This window comes from Ranitomeya imitator, chromosome 3 (assembly GCF_032444005.1).
Source record: "Ranitomeya imitator isolate aRanImi1 chromosome 3, aRanImi1.pri, whole genome shotgun sequence".
Classification (NCBI taxonomy): Eukaryota; Metazoa; Chordata; class Amphibia; order Anura; family Dendrobatidae; genus Ranitomeya; species Ranitomeya imitator.
The window spans coordinates 409,221,760-409,244,062 of NC_091284.1; the positions used below are offsets into that span (position 1 = coordinate 409,221,760).

At 44.3% G+C, this 22,303-nt stretch overlaps 1 protein-coding gene across 1 annotated transcript in view; it reads right to left on the bottom strand.

Moving 5' to 3' along the window:
• LOC138670090 (mannosyl-oligosaccharide 1,2-alpha-mannosidase IA-like) overlaps positions 1-22,303 on the bottom strand; it is a 260,030-nt gene that overhangs the window by 136,923 nt on the left and 100,804 nt on the right. The window contains exon 6 of the mRNA XM_069757123.1: positions 19,837-19,931. Coding sequence (XP_069613224.1) covers positions 19,837-19,931 — 95 coding nt within the window. The remainder of the gene's footprint in view (positions 1-19,836; positions 19,932-22,303) is intronic.

Here is a 22,303-nt window from a genome sequence, read left to right on the forward strand (position 1 = left end):
GCTGCGGCCCCTCCTCCTCCGCTTCAGAACTGCTGCCGCCTGCACCCTGTTCCCCCAATGGCTGCCAATCGGGGTCAAGAACTGGGTCATCTATTACCTCTTCTTGTAGCTCGTGTGCAACTTCGTCTGTGTCACCGTGTCGGTCGGTGGTATAGCGTTCGTGATGGGGCAACATAGTCTCATCAGGGTCTGATTCTTGATCAGCACCCAGTGAGGGCAATGTTGTGGTCTGAGTCAAAGGACCAGCATAGTAGTCTGGCTGTGGCTGTGCATCAGTGCACTCCATGTCAGATTCAACTTGTAATGGGCATGGACTGTTAACTGCTTCACTTTCTAAGCCAGGGACGGTATGTGTAAAGAGCTCCATGGAGTAACCCGTTGTGTCGCCTGCTGCATTCTTCTCTGTTGTTGTTTTTGCTGAAGAGGACAAGGAAGCGACTTGTCCCTGACCGTGAACATCCACTAACGACGCGCTGCTTTGACATTTACCAGTTTCACGAGAGGAGGCAAAAGAGCTAGAGGCTGAGTCAGCAAGATAAGCCAAAACTTGCTCTTGCTGCTCCGGCTTTAAAAGCGGTTTTCCTACTCCCAGAAAAGGGAGCGTTCGAGGCCTTGTGTAGCCAGACGACGAACCTGGCTCCACAGCTCCAGACTTAGGTGCAATATTTTTTTTCCCACGACCAGTTGATGCTCCACCACTACCACTACCCTCATTACCAGCTGAGAATGAACGCCCCCGGCCACGACCTCTTCCACCATACTTCCTCATTGTTTTAAAAACGTAAACAAACTAACGGTATTTGTTGCTGTCACACAAATTACACGGTGAGCTATAACTTCAGTATGATTTAGCTACCCCTTTACAGGTGAGTGAGACCACAACGAAAATCAGGCACAATGTTACACACTCTGTTGTTGGTGGCAACAAATGAGAGAGATGCCACACACGCAGGACTGTCACTGAAGCACAAATGTAAATATTAATCTCCCACTGATTTGATTTTTTTTTTTTTTAAGGGAGACTTTAGGAAAAAAAAAATAGAATAAAATGATTTTTTCAGGAAGAATTTAGAAACCAAATAAAATAAAATGATTTTTCAGGGAGAATTTAGAAAACAAATAAAACAAAAAAAGGCTTTCTATGGCCCACTGAGTGAGAGATGACGCACACAGGAGTCAGGAGTGGCACACAAGCCCAGAGGCCAATATTTATCTCCCACTGATTGATGTAGTGATTTTTTCAGGTAGATTTTGGAACCCAAATCAAGCTAAAAAAAATAATAGGCTTTCTATGGCCCACAATTGGAGAGAGAGAGAGAGATGGCACACCCAGGAGTCAAGACTGGCACACAAGCAGAAAGGGCAATATTAATCTCCCACTGATTTGTTTTTTTTTTTTTTTTTCAGGGAGACTTTAGGAAAAAAAAAATAGAATAAAATGATTTTTTCAGGAAGAATTTAGAAACCAAATAAAATAAAATGATTTTTTCAGGGAGAATTTAGAAAACAAATAAAACAAAAAAAGGCTTTCTATGGCCCACTGAGTGAGAGATGACGCACACAGGAGTCAGGAGTGGCACACAAGCCCAGAGGCCAATATATATCTCCCACTGATTGATGTAGTGATTTTTTCAGGTAGATTTTGGAACCCAAATCAAGCTAAAAAAATAATAGGCTTTCTATGGCCCACAATTGGAGAGAGAGAGAGAGATGGCACACCCAGGAGTCAAGACTGGCACACAAGCAGAAAGGGCAATATTAATCTCCCACTGATTTGTTTTTTTTTTTTTGTTTTTCAGGGAGACTTTAGGAAAAAAAAAAAAATAGAATAAAATGATTTTTTCAGGAAGAATTTAGAAACCAAAGAAAATAAAATGATTTTTTCAGGGAGAATTTAGAAAACAAATAAAACAAAAAAAGGCTTTCTATGGCCCACTGAGTGAGAGATGACGCACACAGGAGTCAGGAGTGGCACACAAGCCCAGAGGCCAATATTTATCTCCCACTGATTGATGTAGTGATTTTTTCAGGTAGATTTTGGAACCCAAATCAAGCTAAAAAAAATAATAGGCTTTCTATGGCCCACAATTGGAGAGAGAGAGAGAGATGGCACACCCAGGAGTCAAGACTGGCACACAAGCAGAAAGGGCAATATTAATCTCCCACTGATTTGTTTTTTTTTTTTTTTTTTTTTTAGGGAGACTTTAGGAAAAAAAAAATAGAATAAAATGATTATTTCAGGAAGAATTTAGAAACCAAATAATATAAAATGATTTTTTCAGGGAGAATTTAGAAAACAAATAAAACAAAAAAAGGCTTTCTATGGCCCACTGAGTGAGAGATGACGCACACAGGAGTCTGGAGTGGCACACAAGCCCAGAGGCCAATATTTATCTCCGACTTTTTTTTTTTTGTTCCAGGGAAAATTTATAAACCCAATAAAAAAAATAATAAATAGACTTTCTATGGCCCACTATCTGAGAGACAGAGAGAGATGGCATGCTTAGGACTGGCACACAAGCCCAAAGGCCAATATTAATCTCCCTTTTTTTTTTAAGGGAGAATTTATAAAACCAAAAAAAAAATAAATAAATAGGCTTTCTATGGCCCACTATTTGTGAGAGAGATGGCACGCTCAGGACTGGCACACAAGCCCAGAGGCCAATATTAATCTCCCACTTTTTTTTTTTTTTCCAGGGAAAATTTATAAACCCAATAAAAAAATAAATAAATAAATAGGCTTTCTATAGCCCACTATCTGAGAGAGAGAGATGGCACGCTTAGGACTGGCACACAAGCCCAAAGGCCAATATTAATCTCCCACTGATTGATTTATTGATTTTTTCAGGTAGAATTTAGAACCCAAATAAAGCAAAAAAAAAAAAAAAATGGGCTTTCTATGGCCCACTGAGTGAGTGATGATGCACACAGGAGTCAGGAGTGGCACACAAGCCTTGAGGCCAATATTTTTCTCCCACTGATTGATGTAGTGATTTTTTCAGGTAGATTTTAGAACCAAAATCAAGCAAAAAAATAAATAGGCTTTCTATGGCCCACTGAGTGAGTGATGATGCACACAGGAGTCAAGAGTGGCACACAAGCCCTGAGGCCAATATTTTTCTCCCACTGATTGATGTAGTGATTTTTTCAGGTAGATTTTATAACCCAAATCAAGCAAAAAAATAAATAGGCTTTCTATGGCCCACTGAGTGAGAGATGACACAGACAGGGATGGCACTCTAGCAGAAATGTCAATCTTAATCTCCCACACAAAAAAAACAAAAAACAGGGAGTGTCCTTCAATTACTATCTCCCTGCAGTAATCTCAGCCAGGTATGGCAGGCAGCAATAAGGAGTGGACTGATGCACAAATTAAATAAAAAGTGTGTACAAACTAGAGTTGAGCGACCTTGACCTTTTTAGAGTCGAGCCGGGTTTCGCGAAACCCGACTATCTCAAAAGTCGGGTCGAGTGAAATCGGCCGATTATGACGTAAAGTCGGGATCGACCGAAACACGAAACCCAATGCAAGTCAATGGGGCAGCATAGTCGGCAGTGAGTGGGGGCCAGGAAAACACCTAGAGTGCCCATTTTAATGTAAAAACCATCCATTCTTCTTAATGAAGCTTGTCAAGCGTAATTTACCTTATAATAATTGGAAGGCATTTGAAATTGGGGGTCATTTGGCTAAAGTTGTGTGGGGTAGGGCTGGTTCAAGTAATTAGTGGGCCCAGGAAATCTGGACCACGTCACGGCAGTGGAGCAGGGAGAGGTAAGTATTTCAACTTTGCAAGTGCTGTGATCCTGAGCAAGCAGGGGGGGCCCTCTTGTTGGCATTGGCACTGGCACAGGGCCCCTCAAAGTACAGCGGTGTGTTTGCACGGCGGGGCGCCTCCCACCGGCAGCAACACTTTTGCGTACTATGAGAGGCCCTGTGCCAGTGACGTCGCCAACTAGTATTCCTCCCCCCGCCTGATGAAGGAACCTGCACTTTCATCTGCACCTTCCTCTTTGTCCCCGTGTAAGGTGGTATGGTATGCGGGAAGAGCAACCTGACTTTCAGCAGGGTCACAATGTTGTTGTGTAGCATGCACGGGGAATGTTGCGTTATGGGTCAATGTACCAGCAGACTCATCTATCACTGGCTGGGCAATGGGCATGATGAAGTGGAAACACAGATATAGGCCCAAAGAATAAAGTGGGCTAAATGCAGTTCAAAATTGGTAACACAGGAATAACCAGGGGGCATTGCAGTGGAGGACAACTGGAATGAGAGGCTGACACAGAGAGTAGGCCCAAATCAGTAAGTAGTCGAAATGCAGTTCAAAATTGGCAACCGTAGTAAACAGGCGGCACAGCTTTGTTCAGTGGAGGAGAACAGCAAGGAGTGGCAGACACCGATAGTAGGCCCCAACCCAACTAGTAGGCCAAATGCAGTCTAACATTAACAACTACTTAACGAGAGCCTGAAAATGGAATTTCAGGACAGGAAACCAGGAGAACAGCAAGGAGTGGCAGACACCGATAGTAGGCCCCAAACCAACTAGTACGCCAAATGCAGTTGTTCCATTTAACCACAATTTAATGAGAGCCTGAAGATAGAAGCTCAGGAAAGGCAACCTGGGGAACACCTTGGAGTGTAACACACCATCTCTCTCCACCCCATACCCATTTTGTAGGCCTAATGCAGTGTACTTTTCTACAACTACTAAACGAGAGTCGGAAGACCGAAGCAATGGCAAGGAAACCTGGGGAACACCTTGGAGTGGAACACACCATCTCTCTCCACCCCATACCCAATTTGTAGGCCTAATGCAGTGTAGTTTCCAACAACTACTAAACGAGAGCCGGAAGATCGAAGCTCAGGAAAGGCAACCTGGGGAACACCTTGGAGTGGAACACACCATCTCTCTACACCCCATACCCAATTTGAAGGCCTAATGCAGCGTAGTTTCCAACAACTACTAAATGAGAGCCGGAAGATCGAAGCTCAGGAAAGGCAACCTGGGGAACACCTTGGAGTGGAACACACCATCTCTCTACACCCCATACCCAATTTGAAGGCCTAATGCAGCGTAGTTTCCAACAACTACTAAACGAGAGCCGGAAGATCGAAGCTCAGGAAAGGCAACCTGGGGAACACCTTGGAGTGTAACACAACGTCTCTCTACACCACGGAAGGGCTGATTCTTAGGAAGGAAGGCTGTTGGAAATAAGCATTGCGCGTCCGAGGGTGATTATATTCTTATTAGGTATATACTCACCCTCGGACGCGCCCTGCTTCTTTATTTGGAATGAATGTTTATTTGCAATGTGGTGTTGACTTTCTCTATTATTTTGGTAATTAATGATTTTATTATTTACATTGTTTTGCATCTTCTCGGCAATAATATAAAGAAGACGCGACAGGACAACACTCGGTGGATGCCATATGTGTGTTTTCAATTGAAAAAACCTTTCAGTTAACTACTTGTAGGAGAAAGTAGTTGTAGCTGGTGGCCATTTTTAGTACTGTACCAGATTTTAGTTGTGTGTTTGTTTTTAATGTTAAAATGTCTGCATTTGATATCTCACCAGTATTTTCTTTTTTATAAGCAAAATACTTTTTTTTTTATTTTATGATGTTGGTTCAAGGGGTACACGGGCAGCAGTAGAGAGGTCAGTGGAGGCCTAGTGGAAGGAGGGACCGCAGACAGGCTTCGAAGCCCTAACATAATAAATTGGGCTGCCTGTAGGCAATTTAAAATTGGTTCCAGGGGAACACGGGCAGCAGTAGACAGGTCAGTGGAGGCCTAGAGGAAGGAGGGACCGCAGATGCGCCAATGTTTCCCCCATACCAAATTTGTAGGCCTAATGCAGTGTAGTTTCCAACAACTACTAAACGAGAGCCGGAATATCGAAGCTCAGGAAAGGCAACCTGGGGAACACCTTGGAGTGTAACACACCCTCTCTCTACACCCCATACCCAATTTGAAGGCCTAATGCAGTGCAGTTTCCAAGAACTACTAAACGAGAGCCGGAAGATCGAAGCTCAGGAAAGGCAACCTGGGGAACACCTTGGAGTGTAACACACCCTCTCTCTACACCCCATACCCAATTTGAAGGCCTAATGCAGTGTAGTTTCCAAGAACTACTAAACGAGAGCCGGAAGATCGAAGCTCAGGAAAGGCAACCTGGGGAACACCTTGGAGTGGAACACACCATCTCTCTACACCCCATACCCAATTTGAAGGCCTAATGCAGCGTAGTTTCCAACAACTACTAAACGAGAGCCGGAAGATCGAAGCTCAGGAAAGGCAACCTGGGGAACACCTTGGAGTGTAACACACCATCTCTCTACACCCCATACCCAATTTGAAGGCCTAATGCAGCGTAGTTTCCAACAACTACTAAACGAGAGCCGGAAGATCGAAGCTCAGGAAAGGCAACCTGGGGAACACCTTGGAGTGGAACACACCATCTCTCTACATCCCATACCCAATTTGAAGGCCTAATGCAGCATAGTTTCCAACAACTACTAAACGAGAGCCGGAAGATCGAAGCTCAGGAAAGGCAACCTGGGGAACACCTTGGAGTGTAACACAACGTCTCTCTACACCACGGAAGGGCTGATTCTTAGGAAGGAAGGCTGTTGGAAATAAGCATTGCGCGTCCGAGGGTGATTATATTCTTATTAGGTATATACTCACCCTCGGACGCGCCCTGCTTCTTTATTTGGAATGAATGTTTATTTGCAATGTGGTGTTGACTTTCTCTATTATTTTGGTAATTAATAATTTTATTATTTTCATTGTTTTGCATCTTCTCGGCAATAATATAAAGAAGACGCGACAGGACAACACTCGGTGGATGCCATATGTGTGTTTTCAATTGAAAAAACCTTTCAGTTAACTACTTGCAGGAGAAAGTAATTGTAGCTGGTGGCCATTTTTAGTACTGTACCAGATTTTAGTTGTGTGTTTGTTTTTAATGTTAAAATGTCTGCATTTGATATCTCACCAGTATTTTCTTTTTTATAAGCAAAATACTTTTTTTTTTTTTTTATGATGTTGGTTCAAGGGGTACACGGGCAGCAGTAGACAGGTCAGTGGAGGCCTAGTGGAAGGAGGGACCGCAGACAGGCTTCGAAGCCCTAACATAATAAATTGGGCTGCCTGTAGGCAATTTAAAATTGGTTCCAGGGGAACACGGGCAGCAGTAGACAGGTCAGTGGAGGCCTAGAGGAAGGAGGGACCGCAGATGCGCCAATGTTTCCCCCATACCAAATTTGTAGGCCTAATGCAGTGTAGTTTCCAACAACTACTAAACGAGAGCCGGAATATCGAAGCTCAGGAAAGGCAACCTGGGGAACACCTTGGAGTGTAACACACCCTCTCTCTACACCCCATACCCAGTTTGAAGGCCTAATGCAGTGTAGTTTCCAAGAACTACTAAACGAGAGCCGGAAGATCGAAGCTCAGGAAAGGCAACCTGGGGAACACCTTGGAGTGTAACACACCCTCTCTCTACACCCCATACCCAATTTGAAGGCCTAATGCAGTGTAGTTTCCAAGAACTACTAAACGAGAGCCGGAAGATCGAAGCTCAGGAAAGGCAACCTGGGGAACACCTTGGAGTGGAACACACCATCTCTCTACACCCCATACCCAATTTGAAGGCCTAATGCAGCGTAGTTTCCAACAACTACTAAACGAGAGCCGGAAGATCGAAGCTCAGGAAAGGCAACCTGGGGAACACCTTGGAGTGGAACACACCATCTCTCTACACCCCATACCCAATTTGAAGGCCTAATGCAGCGTAGTTTCCAACAACTACTAAACGAGAGCCGGAAGATCGAAGCTCAGGAAAGGCAACCTGGGGAACACCTTGGAGTGTAACACAACGTCTCTCTACACCACGGAAGGGCTGATTCTTAGGAAGGAAGGCTGTTGGAAATAAGCATTGCCCGTCCGAGGGTGATTATATTTTTATTAGGTATATACTCACCCTCGGTCGCGCCCTGCTTCTTTATTTGGAATGAATGTTTATTTGCAATGTGGTGTTGACTTTCTCTATTATTTTGGTAATTAATGATTTTATTATTTTCATTGTTTTGCATCTTCTCGGCAATAATATAAAGAAGACGCGACAGGACAACACTCGGTGGATGCCATATGTGTGTTTTCAATTGAAAAAACCTTTCAGTTAACTACTTGCAGGAGAAAGTAATTGTAGCTGGTGGCCATTTTTAGTACTGTACCAGATTTTAGTTGTGTGTTTGTTTTTAATGTTAAAATGTCTGCATTTGATATCTCTCCAGTATTTTCTTTTTTGTAAGCAAAATACTTATTTTTATATTTTCTGATGTTGGTTCCAGGGGTACACGGGCAGCAGTGCCCTGGTCAGTGTAGTAGTAGTTGAAAGAATGGACCGCAGACAGGCATCGAAGGCCTAAAATAAAAAAATTAGGCTGGCTGTAGGCAATTTTAAATTGGTTCCAGGGGTACACGGGCAGCAGTGGTGTGGTCAGTGGAGGCCTAGTGGAAGGAGTGACCGCAGACAGGCATCGAAGGCCTAAAATAATAACACATGGCTGTAGGCAATTTTAAATTGGTTCCAGGGGTACACGGGCAGCAGTGGTGTGGTCAGTGGAGGCCTAGTGGAAGGAGTCACCGCAGACAGGCATCGAAGGCCTAAAATAATAACACATGGCTGTAGGCAATTTTAAATTGGTTACAGGGGTACACGGGCAGCAGTGGTGTGGTCAGTGGAGGCCTAGTGGAAGGAGTGACCGCAGACAGGCATCGAAGGCCTAAAATAATAACACATGGCTGTAGGCAATTTTAAATTGGTTCCAGGGGTACACGGGCAGCAGTGGTGTGGTCAGTGGAGGCCTAGTGGAAGGAGTCACCGCAGACAGGCATCGAAGGCCTAAAATAATAACACATGGCTGTAGGCAATTTTAAATTGGTTCCAGGGGTACACGGGCAGCAGTGGTGTGGTCAGTGGAGGCCTAGTGGAAGGAGTCACCGCAGACAGGCATCGAAGGCCTAAAATAATAACACATGGCTGTAGGCAATTTTAAATTAGTTACAGGGGTACACGGGCAGCAGTGGTGTGGTCAGTGGAGGCCTAGTGGAAGGAGTGACCGCAGACAGGCATCGAAGGCCTAAAATAATAACACATGGCTGTAGGCAATTTTAAATTGGTTCCAGGGGTACACAGGCAGCAGTGGTGTGGTCAGTGGAGGCCTAGTGGAAGGAGTGACCACAGACAGGCATCGAAGGCCTAACATAACAAAAATGTCAATACAATGGTATTGTCAGTGGCAGGCATTGAAGGATGTCAGCGCATAGACTAAACATTGGTGGAGCTGTGAGATAATTTTGCAAGTGGTAGAGCACTGTTTGAGCTGGGGTGGGGGGAAACTGTCTTGTGGCCGGCGGTACAGGCCCAGGGCCCCTCATATTACAACTGTGTGTCTGACGTTGGGTGCGCACCACCACCGCCAGAGACACTTTATTGTACTAGGAGGGACCCAGTGGCAGTGCCGTCGACCAAAAGCGGGCTCACCCACCTCTTCAGACAAACTGCACTCTCACGGGTGCTGTCGCCAAGTGTCGATACCACGGCCCCGTGTGGGGAGTTTGGCCATTTAGTGAGGTGTAAACATGTCGTATGCTGGACAATCAGGTGCTGAAAATTACGAGATTGGAAAAAGCATTCAGAATAGTCCACAGGCAAGACCTTTTCATAGGAAAGCTAGGTGTCAGCCGGGCAAGGTGGGGCAAAAGATTTCGAAATCCAGTTGTGGTTCATTTTAATGAAGGTTAGATCATCTACATTTTGGGTAGCCAGACGAGTCCTTTTTTCTGTTAGTATTGAACCTGCAGCACTGAATACTCTTTCTGATAGGACACTAGCTGCCGGGCAAGCAAGCTCCTGCAATGCATATTCTGCCAATTCTGGCCAGGTGTCTAATTTTGATGCCCAGTAATCAAATGGGAATGACGGTTGAGGGAGAACATCGATAAGGGATGAAAAATAGTTTGTAACCATACTGGACAAATGTTGTCTCCTGTCACTTTGAATTGATGCTGCAGTACCTGTCCTGTCTGCGGTCATAGCAAAATCACTCCACAACCTGGTCAGAAAACCCCTCTGGCCAACGCCACTTCTGATTTCTGCCCCTCTAACTCCTCTGGTCTGCTGGCCCCTGCAGCTCGTGTGAGAACGATCACGGGCGCTGTGTGCAGGGAATGCCAGAAGCAAACGGTCAACAAGAGTTGATTGTTTGGTTGCTAATATTAGTTCCAAGTTCTCATGTGGCATTATATTTTGCAATTTGCCTTTATAGCGAGGATCAAGGAGGCAGGCCAACCAGTAATCGTCATCATTCATCATTTTAGTTATGCGTGTGTCCCTTTTGAGGATACGTAAGGCATAATCCGCCATGTGGGCCAAAGTTCCAGTTCTCAAATCTGCGGTTGTGCTTGGTTGAGGGGCAGTTTCAGGCAAATCCACGTCACTTGTGTCCCTCAAAAAACCAGAACCCGGCCTTGCCGCGCCACCAATTTCCAGTGGCCCCGGAAAAGCTTCCTCATTAAAAATATAATAATCCCCATCATCCTCCTCGTCCTCCTCTTCGCCCGCTACCTCGTCCTGTACACTGCCCTGGCCAGACAATGGCTGACTGTCATCAAGGCTTTCCTCTTCATCAGCTGCAGACGCCTGATCCTTTATGTGCGTCAAACTTTGCATCAGCAGACGCATTAGGGGGATGCTCATGCTTATTATGGCGTTGTCTGCACTAACCAGCCGTGTGCATTCCTCAAAACACTGAAGGACTTGACACATGTCTTGAATCTTCGACCACTGCACACCTGACAACTCCATGTCTGCCATCCTACTGCCTGCCCGTGTATGTGTATCCTCCCACAAAAACATAACAGCCCGCCTCTGTTCACACAGTCTCTGAAGCATGTGCAGTGTTGAGTTCCACCTTGTTGCAACGTCTATGATTAGGCGATGCTGGGGAAGGTTCAAAGAACGCTGATAGGTCTGCATACGGCTGGAGTGTACGGGCGAACGGCGGATATGTGAGCAAAGTCCACGCACTTTGAGGAGCAGGTCGGATAACCCCGGATAACTTTTCAGGAAGCACTGCACCACCAGGTTTAAGGTGTGAGCCAGGCAAGGAATGTGTTTCAGTTGGGAAAGGGAGATGGCAGCCATGAAATTCCTTCCGTTATCACTCACTACCTTGCCTGCCTCAAGATCTACAGTGCCCAGCCACGACTGCGTTTCTTTCTGCAAGAACTCGGACAGAACTTCCGCGGTGTGTCTGTTGTCGCCCAAACACTTCATAGCCAATACAGCCTGCTGACGTTTGCCAGTAGCTGCCCCATAATGGGAGACCTGGTATGCAACAGTGGCAGCTGCGGATGGAGTGGTTGTGCGACTGCGGTCTGTGGACGAGCTCTCGCTTCTGCAGGAGGACGAAGAGGAGGAGGAGGGGGTGCGAACGGCTACAGCCAATTGTTTCCTAGACCGTGGGCTAGGCAGAACTGTCCCAAACTTGCTGTCCCCTGTGGACCCTGCATCCACCACATTTAACCAGTGTGCCGTGATGGACACGTAACGTCCCTGGCCATGCCTACTGGTCCATGCATCTGTTGTCACGTGCACCTTTGTGCTCACAGATTGCCTGAGTGCATGGACGATGCGCTCTTTAACATGCTGGTGGAGGGCTGGGATGGCTTTTCTGGAAAAAAAGTGTCGACTGGGTAGCTCGTAGCGTGGTACAGCGTAGTCCATCAGGGCTTTGAAAGCTTCGCTTTCAACTAACCGGTAGGGCATCATCTCTAACGAGATTAGTCTAGCTATGTGTGCGTTCAAACCCTGTGTACGCGGATGCGAGGCTAAGTACTTCCTTTTTCTAACCATAGTCTCATGTAGGGTGAGCTGGACTGGAGAGCTGGAGATCGTGGAGCTAGCGGGGGTGCCGGTGGACATGGCAGACTGAGAGACGGTGGGAGATGGTATTGTTGCCACCGGTGCCCTAGATGCAGTGTTTCCTACTACGAAACTGGTGATTCCCTGACCCTGACGGCTTTGGCCTGGCAAAGAAACCTGCACAGATACTGCAGGTGGTGCGGAAAATGGTGGCCCTACACTGCCGGAAGGGATGTTGCGTTGCTGACTAGCTTCATTGGTCGAGGGTGCTACAACCTTAAGGGACGTTTGGTAGTTAGTCCAGGCTTGCAAATGCATGGTGGTTAAATGTCTATGCATGCAACTTGTATTGAGACTTTTCAGATTCTGTCCTCTGCTTAAGGTAGTTGAACATTTTTGACAGATGACTTTGCGCTGATCAATTGGATGTTGTTTAAAAAAATGCCAGACTGCACTCTTTCTAGCATCGGATACCTTTTCAGGCATTGCAGACTGAGCTTTAACCGGATGGCCACGCTGTCCTCCAACAGGTTTTAGCTTTGCCACGCGTTTTGGGCAAGATACGGGCCCGGCAGATGGAACCTGTTGCGATGTTGATGCCTGCTGCGGCCCCTCCTCCTCCGCTTCAGAACTGCTGCCGCCTGCACCCTGTTCTCCCAATGGCTGCCAATCGGGGTCAAGAACTGGGTCATCTATTACCTCTTCTTGTAGCTCGTGTGCAACTTCGTCTGTGTCACCGTGGCGGTCGGTGGTATAGCGTTCGTGATGGGGCAACATAGTCTCATCAGGGTCTGATTCTTGATCAGCACCCTGCGATGGCAATGTTGTGGTCTGAGTCAAAGGACCAGGATAGTAGTCTGGCTGTGGCTGTGCATCAGTGCACTCCATGTCAGATTCAACTTGTAATGGGCATGGACTGTTAACTGCTTCACTTTCTAAGCCAGGGACGGTATGTGTAAAGAGCTCCATGGAGTAACCCGTTGTGTCGCCTGCTGCATTCTTCTCTGTTGTTGTTTTTGCTGAAGAGGACAAGGAAGCGACTTGTCCCTGACCGTGAACATCCACTAACGACGCGCTGCTTTGACATTTACCAGTTTCACGAGAGGAGGCAAAAGAGCTAGAGGCTGAGTCAGCAAGATAAGCCAAAACTTGCTCTTGCTGCTCCGGCTTTAAAAGCGGTTTTCCTACTCCCAGAAAAGGGAGCGTTCGAGGCCTTGTGTAGCCAGACGACGAACCTGGCTCCACAGCTCCAGACTTAGGTGCAATATTTTTTTTCCCACGACCAGCTGATGCTCCACCACTACCACTACCCTCATTACCAGCTGACAATGAACGCCCCCGGCCACGACCTCTTCCACCAGACTTCCTCATTGTTTTAAAAACGTTAACAAACGAACGGTATTTGTTGCTGTCACACAACTTACACAGTGAGCTATAACTTCAGTATGATTTAGCTACCCCTTTACAGGTGGGTGAGACCACAACGAAAATCAGCCACAATGTTACACACTCTGTTGTTGTTGGCAACAAATGAGATGGCACACACGCAGGACTGTCACTGAAGCGCAAATGTAAATATTTATCTCCCTCTGATTTGTGTTTGTTTTTTTTAAAAGGGAGACTTCAGAAAAAAAAAAAATTAAAAAAAAATTATTTTTTACAGAAGAATTTATAAAACAAATAAAATGAAATGATTGTTTCAGGGAGAATTTAGGAAAAAAAAAAAGGCTTTGTAGGGCCCACTGAGTGAGAGAGGACGCACACAGGAGTCAGGAGTGGCACACAAGCCCAGAGGCCAATATTAATCTCCCACCGATTGATTTAGTTATTTTTTTTGGTAGATTTTGGAACCCAAATCAAGCAAAAAAATTAATAGGCTTTCTATGGCCCACAATTGGGGAGAGAGAGAGAGATGGCACACCCAGGAGTCAAGACTGGCATACAAGCAGAAGGGGCAATATGAATCTCCCACAGATTTTTTTTTTTTTTTTCAGGGAGACTTGAGAGAAAAAAAAATACCAAAAAAATGATTTTTTTCAGGAATAATTTAGAAACCAAAGAAAATAAAATGATTGTTTCAGGGAGAATTTAGAAAACAAATAAAACAAAAAATAGGCTTTCTAGGGCCCACTGAGTGACAGATGACGCACACAGGAGTCAGGAGTGGCACACAAGCCCAGAGGCCAATATTAATCTCCCACTGATTGATTTAGTGATTTTTTTCAGGTAGATTTTGGAACCCAAATCAAGCAAAAAAATTAATAGGCTTTCTATGGCCCACAATTGGGGAGAGAGAGAGAGAGATGGCACACCCAGGAGTCAAGACTGGCACACAAGCAGAAGGGGCAATATGAATCTCCCACAGATTTTTTTTTTTTTTTTTTTTTCAGGGAGACTTGAGAGAAAAAAAAATACAAAAAAAATGATTTTTTTCAGGAATAATTTAGAAACCAAAGAAAATAAAATGATTGTTTCAGGGAGAATTTAGAAAACAAATAAAACAAAAAATAGGCTTTCTAGGGCCCACTGAGTGACAGATGACGCACACAGGAGTCAGGAGTGGCACACAAGCCCAGAGGCCAATATTAATCTCCCACTGATTGATTTAGTGATTTTTTTCAGGTAGATTTTGGAACCCAAATCAAGCAAAAAAATTAATAGGCTTTCTATAGCCCACAATTGGGGAGAGAGAGAGAGATGGCACACCCAGGAGTCAAGACTGGCACACAAGCAGAAGGGGCAATATGAATCTCCCACAGATTTTTTTTTTTTTCAGGGAGACTTGAGAGAAAAAAAAATACAAAAAAAAAGATTTTTTTCAGGAATAATTTAGAAACCAAAGAAAATAAAATGATTGTTTTAGGGAGAATTTAGAAAACAAATAAAACAAAAAATAGGCTTTCTAGGGCCCACTGAGTGACAGATGACGCACACAGGAGTCAGGAGTGGCACAGAAGCCCAGAGGCCAATATTAATCTCCCACTGATTGATTTAGTGATTTTTTTCGGTAGATTTTGGAACACAAATCAAGCAAAAAAATTAATAGGCTTTCTATGGCCCACAATTGGGGAGAGAGAGAGATGGCACACCCAGGAGTCAAGACTGGCACACAAGCAGAAGGGGCAATATGAATCTCCCACAGATTTTTTTTTTTTTTTTTTTTTCAGGGAGACTTGAGAGAAAAAAAAATACCAAAAAAATGATTTTTTTTCAGGAATAATTTAGAAACCAAAGAAAATAAAATGATTGTTTCAGGGAGAATTTAGAAAACAAATAAAACAAAAAATAGGCTTTCTAGGGCCCACTGAGTGACAGATGACGCACACAGGAGTCAGGAGTGGCACACAAGCCCAGAGGCCAATATTAATCTCCCACTGATTGATTTAGTGATTTTTTTCAGGTAGATTTTGGAACCCAAATCAAGCAAAAAAATTAATAGGCTTTCTATGGCCCACAATTGGGGAGAGAGAGAGATGGCACACCCAGGAGTCAAGACTGGCACACAAGCAGAAGGGTCAATATGAATCTCCCACAGATTTTTTTTTTTTTTTTTTCAGGGAGACTTGAGAGAAAAAAAAATACAAAAAAAATGATTTTTTTCAGGAATAATTTAGAAACCAAAGAAAATAAAATGATTGTTTCAGGGAGAATTTAGAAAACAAATAAAACAAAAAATAGGCTTTCTAGGGCCCACTGAGTGACAGATGACGCACTCAGGAGTCAGGAGTGGCACACAAGCCCAGAGGCCAATATTAATCTCCCATTTTTTTTTTTCCAGGGAAAATTTATAAACCCAATAAAAAAAATAATAATAAATAGGCTTTCTATGGCCCACTATCTGAGAGAGAGAGATGGCACGCTTAGGACTGGCACACAAGCCCAAAGCCCAATATTAATCTCCCACTGATTGATTTAATGATTTTTTCAGGTAGAATTTAGAACCCAAATCAAGCAAAAAAATTAATAGGCTTTCTATGGCCCACTGAGTGAGAGATGGCAAACACACAGGAGTAAGGAGTGGCACACAAGCCCTGAGGCCAATATTTTTCTCCCACTGATTGATTGATTGATTTTTTCAGGTAGAATTAGGAACCCAAATCAACCCAAAAAATAAATAGGCTTTCTATGGCCCACTATTTGTGAGAGAGATGGCACGTTCAGGACTGGCACACAAGCCCAGAGGCCAATATTAATCTCCCACTTTTTTTTTTTTCCAGGGAAAATTTATAAACCCAATAAAAAAAATAATAATAAATAGGCTTTCTATGGCCCACTATCTGAGAGAGAGAGATGGCACGCTTAGGACTGGCACACAAGCCCAAAGGCCAATACTAATCTCCCACTGATTGATTGATTGATTTTTTAAGGTAGAATTATGAACCCAAATCAACCCAAAAAATAAATAGGCTTTCTATGGCCCACTATTTGTGAGAGAGATGGCACGCTCAGGACTGGCACACAAGCCCAGAGGCCAATATTAATCTCCCACTTTTTTTTTTTCCAGGGAAAATTTATAAACCCAATAAAATAATAAAAAAATAGGCTTTCTATGGCCCACTATCTGAGAGAGAGAGAGATGGCACGCTTAGGACTGGCACACAAGCCCAAAGGCCAATATTAATCTCCCACTGATTGATTTATTGATTTTTTCAGGTAGAATTTAGAACCCAAATCAAGCAAAAAAATTAATAGGCTTTCTATGGCCCACTGAGTGAGAGATGGCACACACAGGAGTAAGGAGTGGCACACAAGCCCTGAGGCCAATATTTTTCTCCCACTGATTGATGTTGTGATTTTTTCTGGTAGATTTTGGAACCCAAATCAAGCAAAAAAATAAATAGGCTTTCTATGGCCCACTGAGTGAGAGATGACACAGACAGAGATGGCACTCTAGCAGAAATGTCAATCTTAATCTCCCACCAAAAAAAAAAAAAAAGGAACTGTCCTTCAATTACTATCTCCCTGCAGTAATCTCAGCCAGGTATGGCAGGCAGCAATAAGGAGTGGACTGATGCACAAATTAAATAAAAAGTGTGGACAAACAAACAAGATAGCTGTGCAGAAAGGAAGGAACAAGAGGATTTGTGCTTTGAAAAAAGCAGTTGGTTTGCACAGCGGCGTACACACAGCAATGCAGCTATCAGGGAGCCTTCTAGGGCAGCCCAATGAGCTACAGCGCTGAGGAAAAAAAAAAAAAAGGAGCTTCCACTGTCCCTGCACACCGAAGGTGGTGTTGGGCAGTGGAAATCGCTACAGCACAAGCGGTTTTGTGGTTAATGGACCCTGCCTAACGCTATCCCTGCTTCTGACGAAGCGGCAGCAACCTCTCCCTAAGCTCAGATCAGCAGCAGTAACATGGCGGTCGGCGGGAACTCCCCTTTATAGCCCCTGTGACGCCGCAGACAGCAAGCCAATCACTGCAATGCCCTTCTCTAAGATGGTGGGGACCAGGACCTATGTCATCACGCTGCCCACACTCTGCGTTTACCTTCATTGGCTGAGAAATGGCGCTTTTCGCGTCATTGAAACGCGACTTTGGCGCGAAAGTCGCGTACCGCATGGCCGACCACGCACAGGGGTCGGATCGGGTTTCATGAAACTCGACTTCGCCAAAAGTCGGCGACTTTTGAAAATGTTCGACCCGTTTCGCTCAACCCTAGTACAAACCAAAAAGATAGCTGTGCAGAAAGGAAGGAACAAGAGGATTTGTGCTTTGAAAAAAGCAGTTGGTTTGCACAGCGGCGTACACACAGCAATGCAGCTATCAGGGAGCCTTCTAGGGCAGCCCAATAAGCTACAGCGCTGAGGAAAAAAAAAAAAAATGTAGCTTCCACTGTCCCTGCACACCGAAGGTGGTGTTGGGCAGTGGAAATCGCTACAGCACAAGCGGTTTTGTGGTTAATGGACCCTGCCTAACGCTATCCCTGCTTCTGACGAAGCGGCAGCAACCTCTCCCTAAGCTCAGATCAGCAGCAGTAACATGGCGGTCGGCGGGAACTCCCCTTTATAGCCCCTGTGACGCCGCAGACAGCAAGCCAATCACTGCAATGCCCTTCTCTAAGATGGTGGGGACCAGGACCTATGTCATCACGCTGCCCACACTCTGCGTTTACCTTCATTGGCTGAGAAATGGCGCTTTTCGCATCATTGAAACGCGACTTTGGCGCGAAAGTCGCGTACCGCATGGCCGACCCCGCACAGAGGTCAGATCGGGTTTCATGAAACCCGACTTTGCCAAAAGTCGGCGACTTTTGAAAATGAACGACCCGTTTCGCTCAACCCTAATTATCACTAACATTCTCTTCTCCTACAATTTTTGTATCCATTGGTACTGCTGTTCACCTATTTAACCCTTTACGGGAACCAATTTACAGCAGGTAAATTACTTACTAATATTCTTCTTTGCTATTAACCTAAGTGATGATTATTTTATGACCCTGACCTGTGTCTTTTCTCCTGAAATAGAAACTCTACAGTGGCCCTGACCTTATCGGTTTCTTATTTGTCTCTGCTGTAGATGTCACCTAGTGAGGCCCATTACTCATCTACAGCGAAGTCTGTTCCTTCAACAGACTCTGCTCATTTCTGCCAGCACAAATCAATGATAACAAAAACCAAAGATGACAGCCCAATAAGAACAGTCTGAAGTTATCTTCAGGGTGTATTTGCCATCATGTGCAAGAATTTAGACTGATCTTCTGAATGTCAGTAGTTGTCTTAAGGTACCTTCACACATAACGATATTGTTAACGATATCGTTGCTTTTTGTGACGTAGCAACGATATCGTTAATAAAATCGTTCTGTGTGACAGCGACCAACGATCAGGCCCCTGCTGGGAGATCGTTGGTCGCTGAAGAAAGTCCAGAACTTTATTTCGTCGCTGGATCTCCCGTGGACATCGCTGGATCGGCGTGTGTGACACCGATCCAGCGATGTCTTCACTGGTAACCAGGGTAAACATCGGGTAACTAAGCGCAGGGCCGCGCTTAGTAACCCGATGTTTACCCTGGTTACCATCCTAAAAGTAAAAAAACAAACACTACATACTTACCTACCGCTGTCTGTCCCCCGGCGCTGTGCTCTGCACTCCTCCTGTACTGGCTGTGAGTGTCGGTCAGCCGGAAAGCAGAGCGGTGACGTCACCGCTCTGCTTTCCGGCCGCTGTGCTCACACAGACAGTACAGGAGGAGTGCAGAGCACAGCGCTGGAGGACAGACAGCGGTAGGTAAGTATGCACTGTTTGTTTTTTTTTACTTTTAGGAAGGTAACCAGGGTAAACATCGGGTTACTAAGCGCGGCCCTGCGCTTAGTTACCCGATGTTTACCCTGGTTACCGGCATCGTTGGTCGCTGGAGAGCGGTCTGTGTGACAGCTCTCCAGCGACCAAACAGCGACGCTGCAGCGATCCGGATCGTTGTCGGTATCGCTGCAGCGTCGCTTAATGTGAAGGGGCCTTTACCGCAATATACAATTAGTATTCTGAAACTAATTACTAGTGATGAGCGAATATACTCATTACTCGAGATTTCCTGATCATGCTCGAGTGTCCTCCGAGTATTTTTTAGTGCTTGGAAATTTAGTTTTTCTTGCCTTAGCAACCAGGCAACCCCCGCATGTACTTATGCTGGCTAACAGATGTAAATCATTCAGCTGTGGCAATAAAAACTAAATTTCCAAGCACTAAAAATACTCAGCGGACCCCCGAGCGTGCTCGAGAAATCTCGAGTAACGAGTATATTCACTCATCTCTACTAATTACCAGATCTTTTCTGCAATATTTACTGATGTCTCCATTTTTAAGGTGCTTAGTGAATAATGCATCTGAGTGCCATAGTTTGGTTAACACTGGACAATTTGCAAACAAGAAATATGCAAAAATAAATGCAGAAGATTTTCCTTACTTTCCCAGATTGATAATGCCGCGAGGGATTCCTGTAGGCGTGCTAAATGCTGGTAACAGTTTCTTCCCAAGATCAATTGCTTTTTCCCGAAAAACCTGGAATTATATGAAACAATTAATTTCTATTTAGGTATTGCTCATTTTCACTTCTTGTTCTCCAGTTAAAAAATGTATCTGCGCAAAACAGTTAACCCCTTACGGACTGGCCTAAATTTGGGTTTCAGCCCAGAGCTTTAAAGAGGTTGTCCACTACTTTAACAATGATGACCTATCCATAGGATACTGTAGGTCATCACTGTCTGATCAATCGGGGTCCGACAACCAGCTGTTATTGGTGCTGGCCTTTGGTCAGAAGCATTCACTTGCAGAGCTAGCTGTCTTAAAGGGAACCTGTCACCTGAATTTGGCGGGACTGGTTTTGGGTCATATGGGCGGAGTTTTCGGGTGTTTGATTCACCCTTTCCTTACCCGCTGGCTGCATGCTGGCTGCAATATTGGATTGAAGTTCATTCTCTGTCCTCCATAGTACACGCCTGCGCAAAGCAATCTTGCCTTGTGCAGGCATGTACTACGTAGGACAGAGAATGAACTTCAATCCAATATTGCAGCCAGCATGCAGCCAGCGGGTAAGGAAAGGGTGAATCAAACACCCGAAAACTCCGCCCATATGACCCAAAACCAGTCCCGCCAAATTCAGGTGACAGAGTCCCTTTAAATAGGAGGCAGACGTGTAATACCAAGCCTCAGCCACTATCAGAAGACGGCCAGCTCCACAATTGAAGGCTTTGGGCCGGCAGACACCAACAGCAGCTGATCGGCGGGGGTGTCGGACCCTGACCTATTAGACATTGATGATCTGCCCTAAGTATGTGTTATCAATGCTAAAGTAGTGGACTTCTTTAATTTCTTTTTTTTTTTTTTTTTTTGCAGGATAAGTTACAATTTTCATCTCCTGCATTTTTAAGGTACATATAATTTGTTATTTCAATTTGATAATTTTGGGGGGGAATAGAATAGCAAAATTTTTGCAATTCCACCATCGCTTTATATCTTTTGTTCTACATGTCATTATGATTGTGGAAGCACCACACATCTATTTCACAATATTTCACAAAATATAATATGATTGTGTTATATATATATATATATATATATATATATATATATATATATATATATATATATATATATATATATATATTGTGGTAGATCGGCTCGCTTGGATGTACACGGAGGTAGACATGGGAACACTGCAGCTTTAATAACTTCCTTTGGTTTATTATGGACAGGATATATCAAAGTGTAGTAAAACAAATATAGCCCTCTGGGCAAAACAGGAAAACAAAACAAAATGGTAGCTGAAAGGACAGTCCATCTGAGAGCAATGTTCATCCAGCTCACTGCTAGCAGAAAACACATGCCACTTCTCTGGAATGTTCCTCTCCAGACACTGAACACTGCTGCCTTTGGAGGCCAGCTACTTAAGCCCCAGACCACACCCTGGGATGGATATAATCTCTATGGATGTCTACATAAAAGTCAGCCCATTAGGCAAATAACCTAACCTCTCACAACACTTACCGTAGTGTGCTGAGGAAAAACTATGGGTTTTATATCACTGACGCCTTTAGGCTAAGTGAAAGATATCTCCCCTCCAGCACTTTGCCTGTAATTTTGTCACATAAATAAATATACAAATAGATATATTTATTTCATGATTTGGTTAGTTAAGGAAGATTGTTTTTTTTATTAAAATTTACTAAACTTAATTTCACTTCTTTTTCTGTTTAATTATTGGACATCAGAAGCCATGATTGTTTTTTGTTTTGCTGGTGTAATGATTTGGAATCATATTATTCTATATTATGAGTATTATTGTCTGTCGGTGTTATACTGAGAAGAAAACTATTATACCGTAATTGTGATCTCGGATTTTACAGCAGAATATTGTCTGTAAGTTGCTTGTAACATCTAATGCCGATGGCACGGGCAAAGCTCCCATGCCTATGCAATCAACTGGTTGTACTGTTATGTCCCAGTACAGTGAGGGCATTGCAGTTTGGGCACAATGGTATATTCACTTGAGTTATAGGGTTAAAGAGGAGCTGTCACAACAGTTTTCCCTTGACAAGTTTCCTAGAGCTATGTAGAAGTCTTCTAGATGATTTCATTTTATGAATTGCCCTATAGTTAGAATTGGAGTTCTGAGCCAAAGCAAATTTCTCTGATGGATGTCTCATTGTTGGCCTTAGCAGTAGGAAAAATATTTGAGCTACGAGCTTCCTTATTGAACAATTATTACCGTAAAATGCAGTAGTCCCTGGCACTGTTGAGAGGACCCTTCTGCCCCACGATGACTATGGTGCAGCACCCACAGCTTGTCAGTCATTAAACGTGATTATGATGCTAGAGGTCTACATTTAAATCCCCATTTGTAGGTTTCTTTAAAACCTGAATATACACTTCTA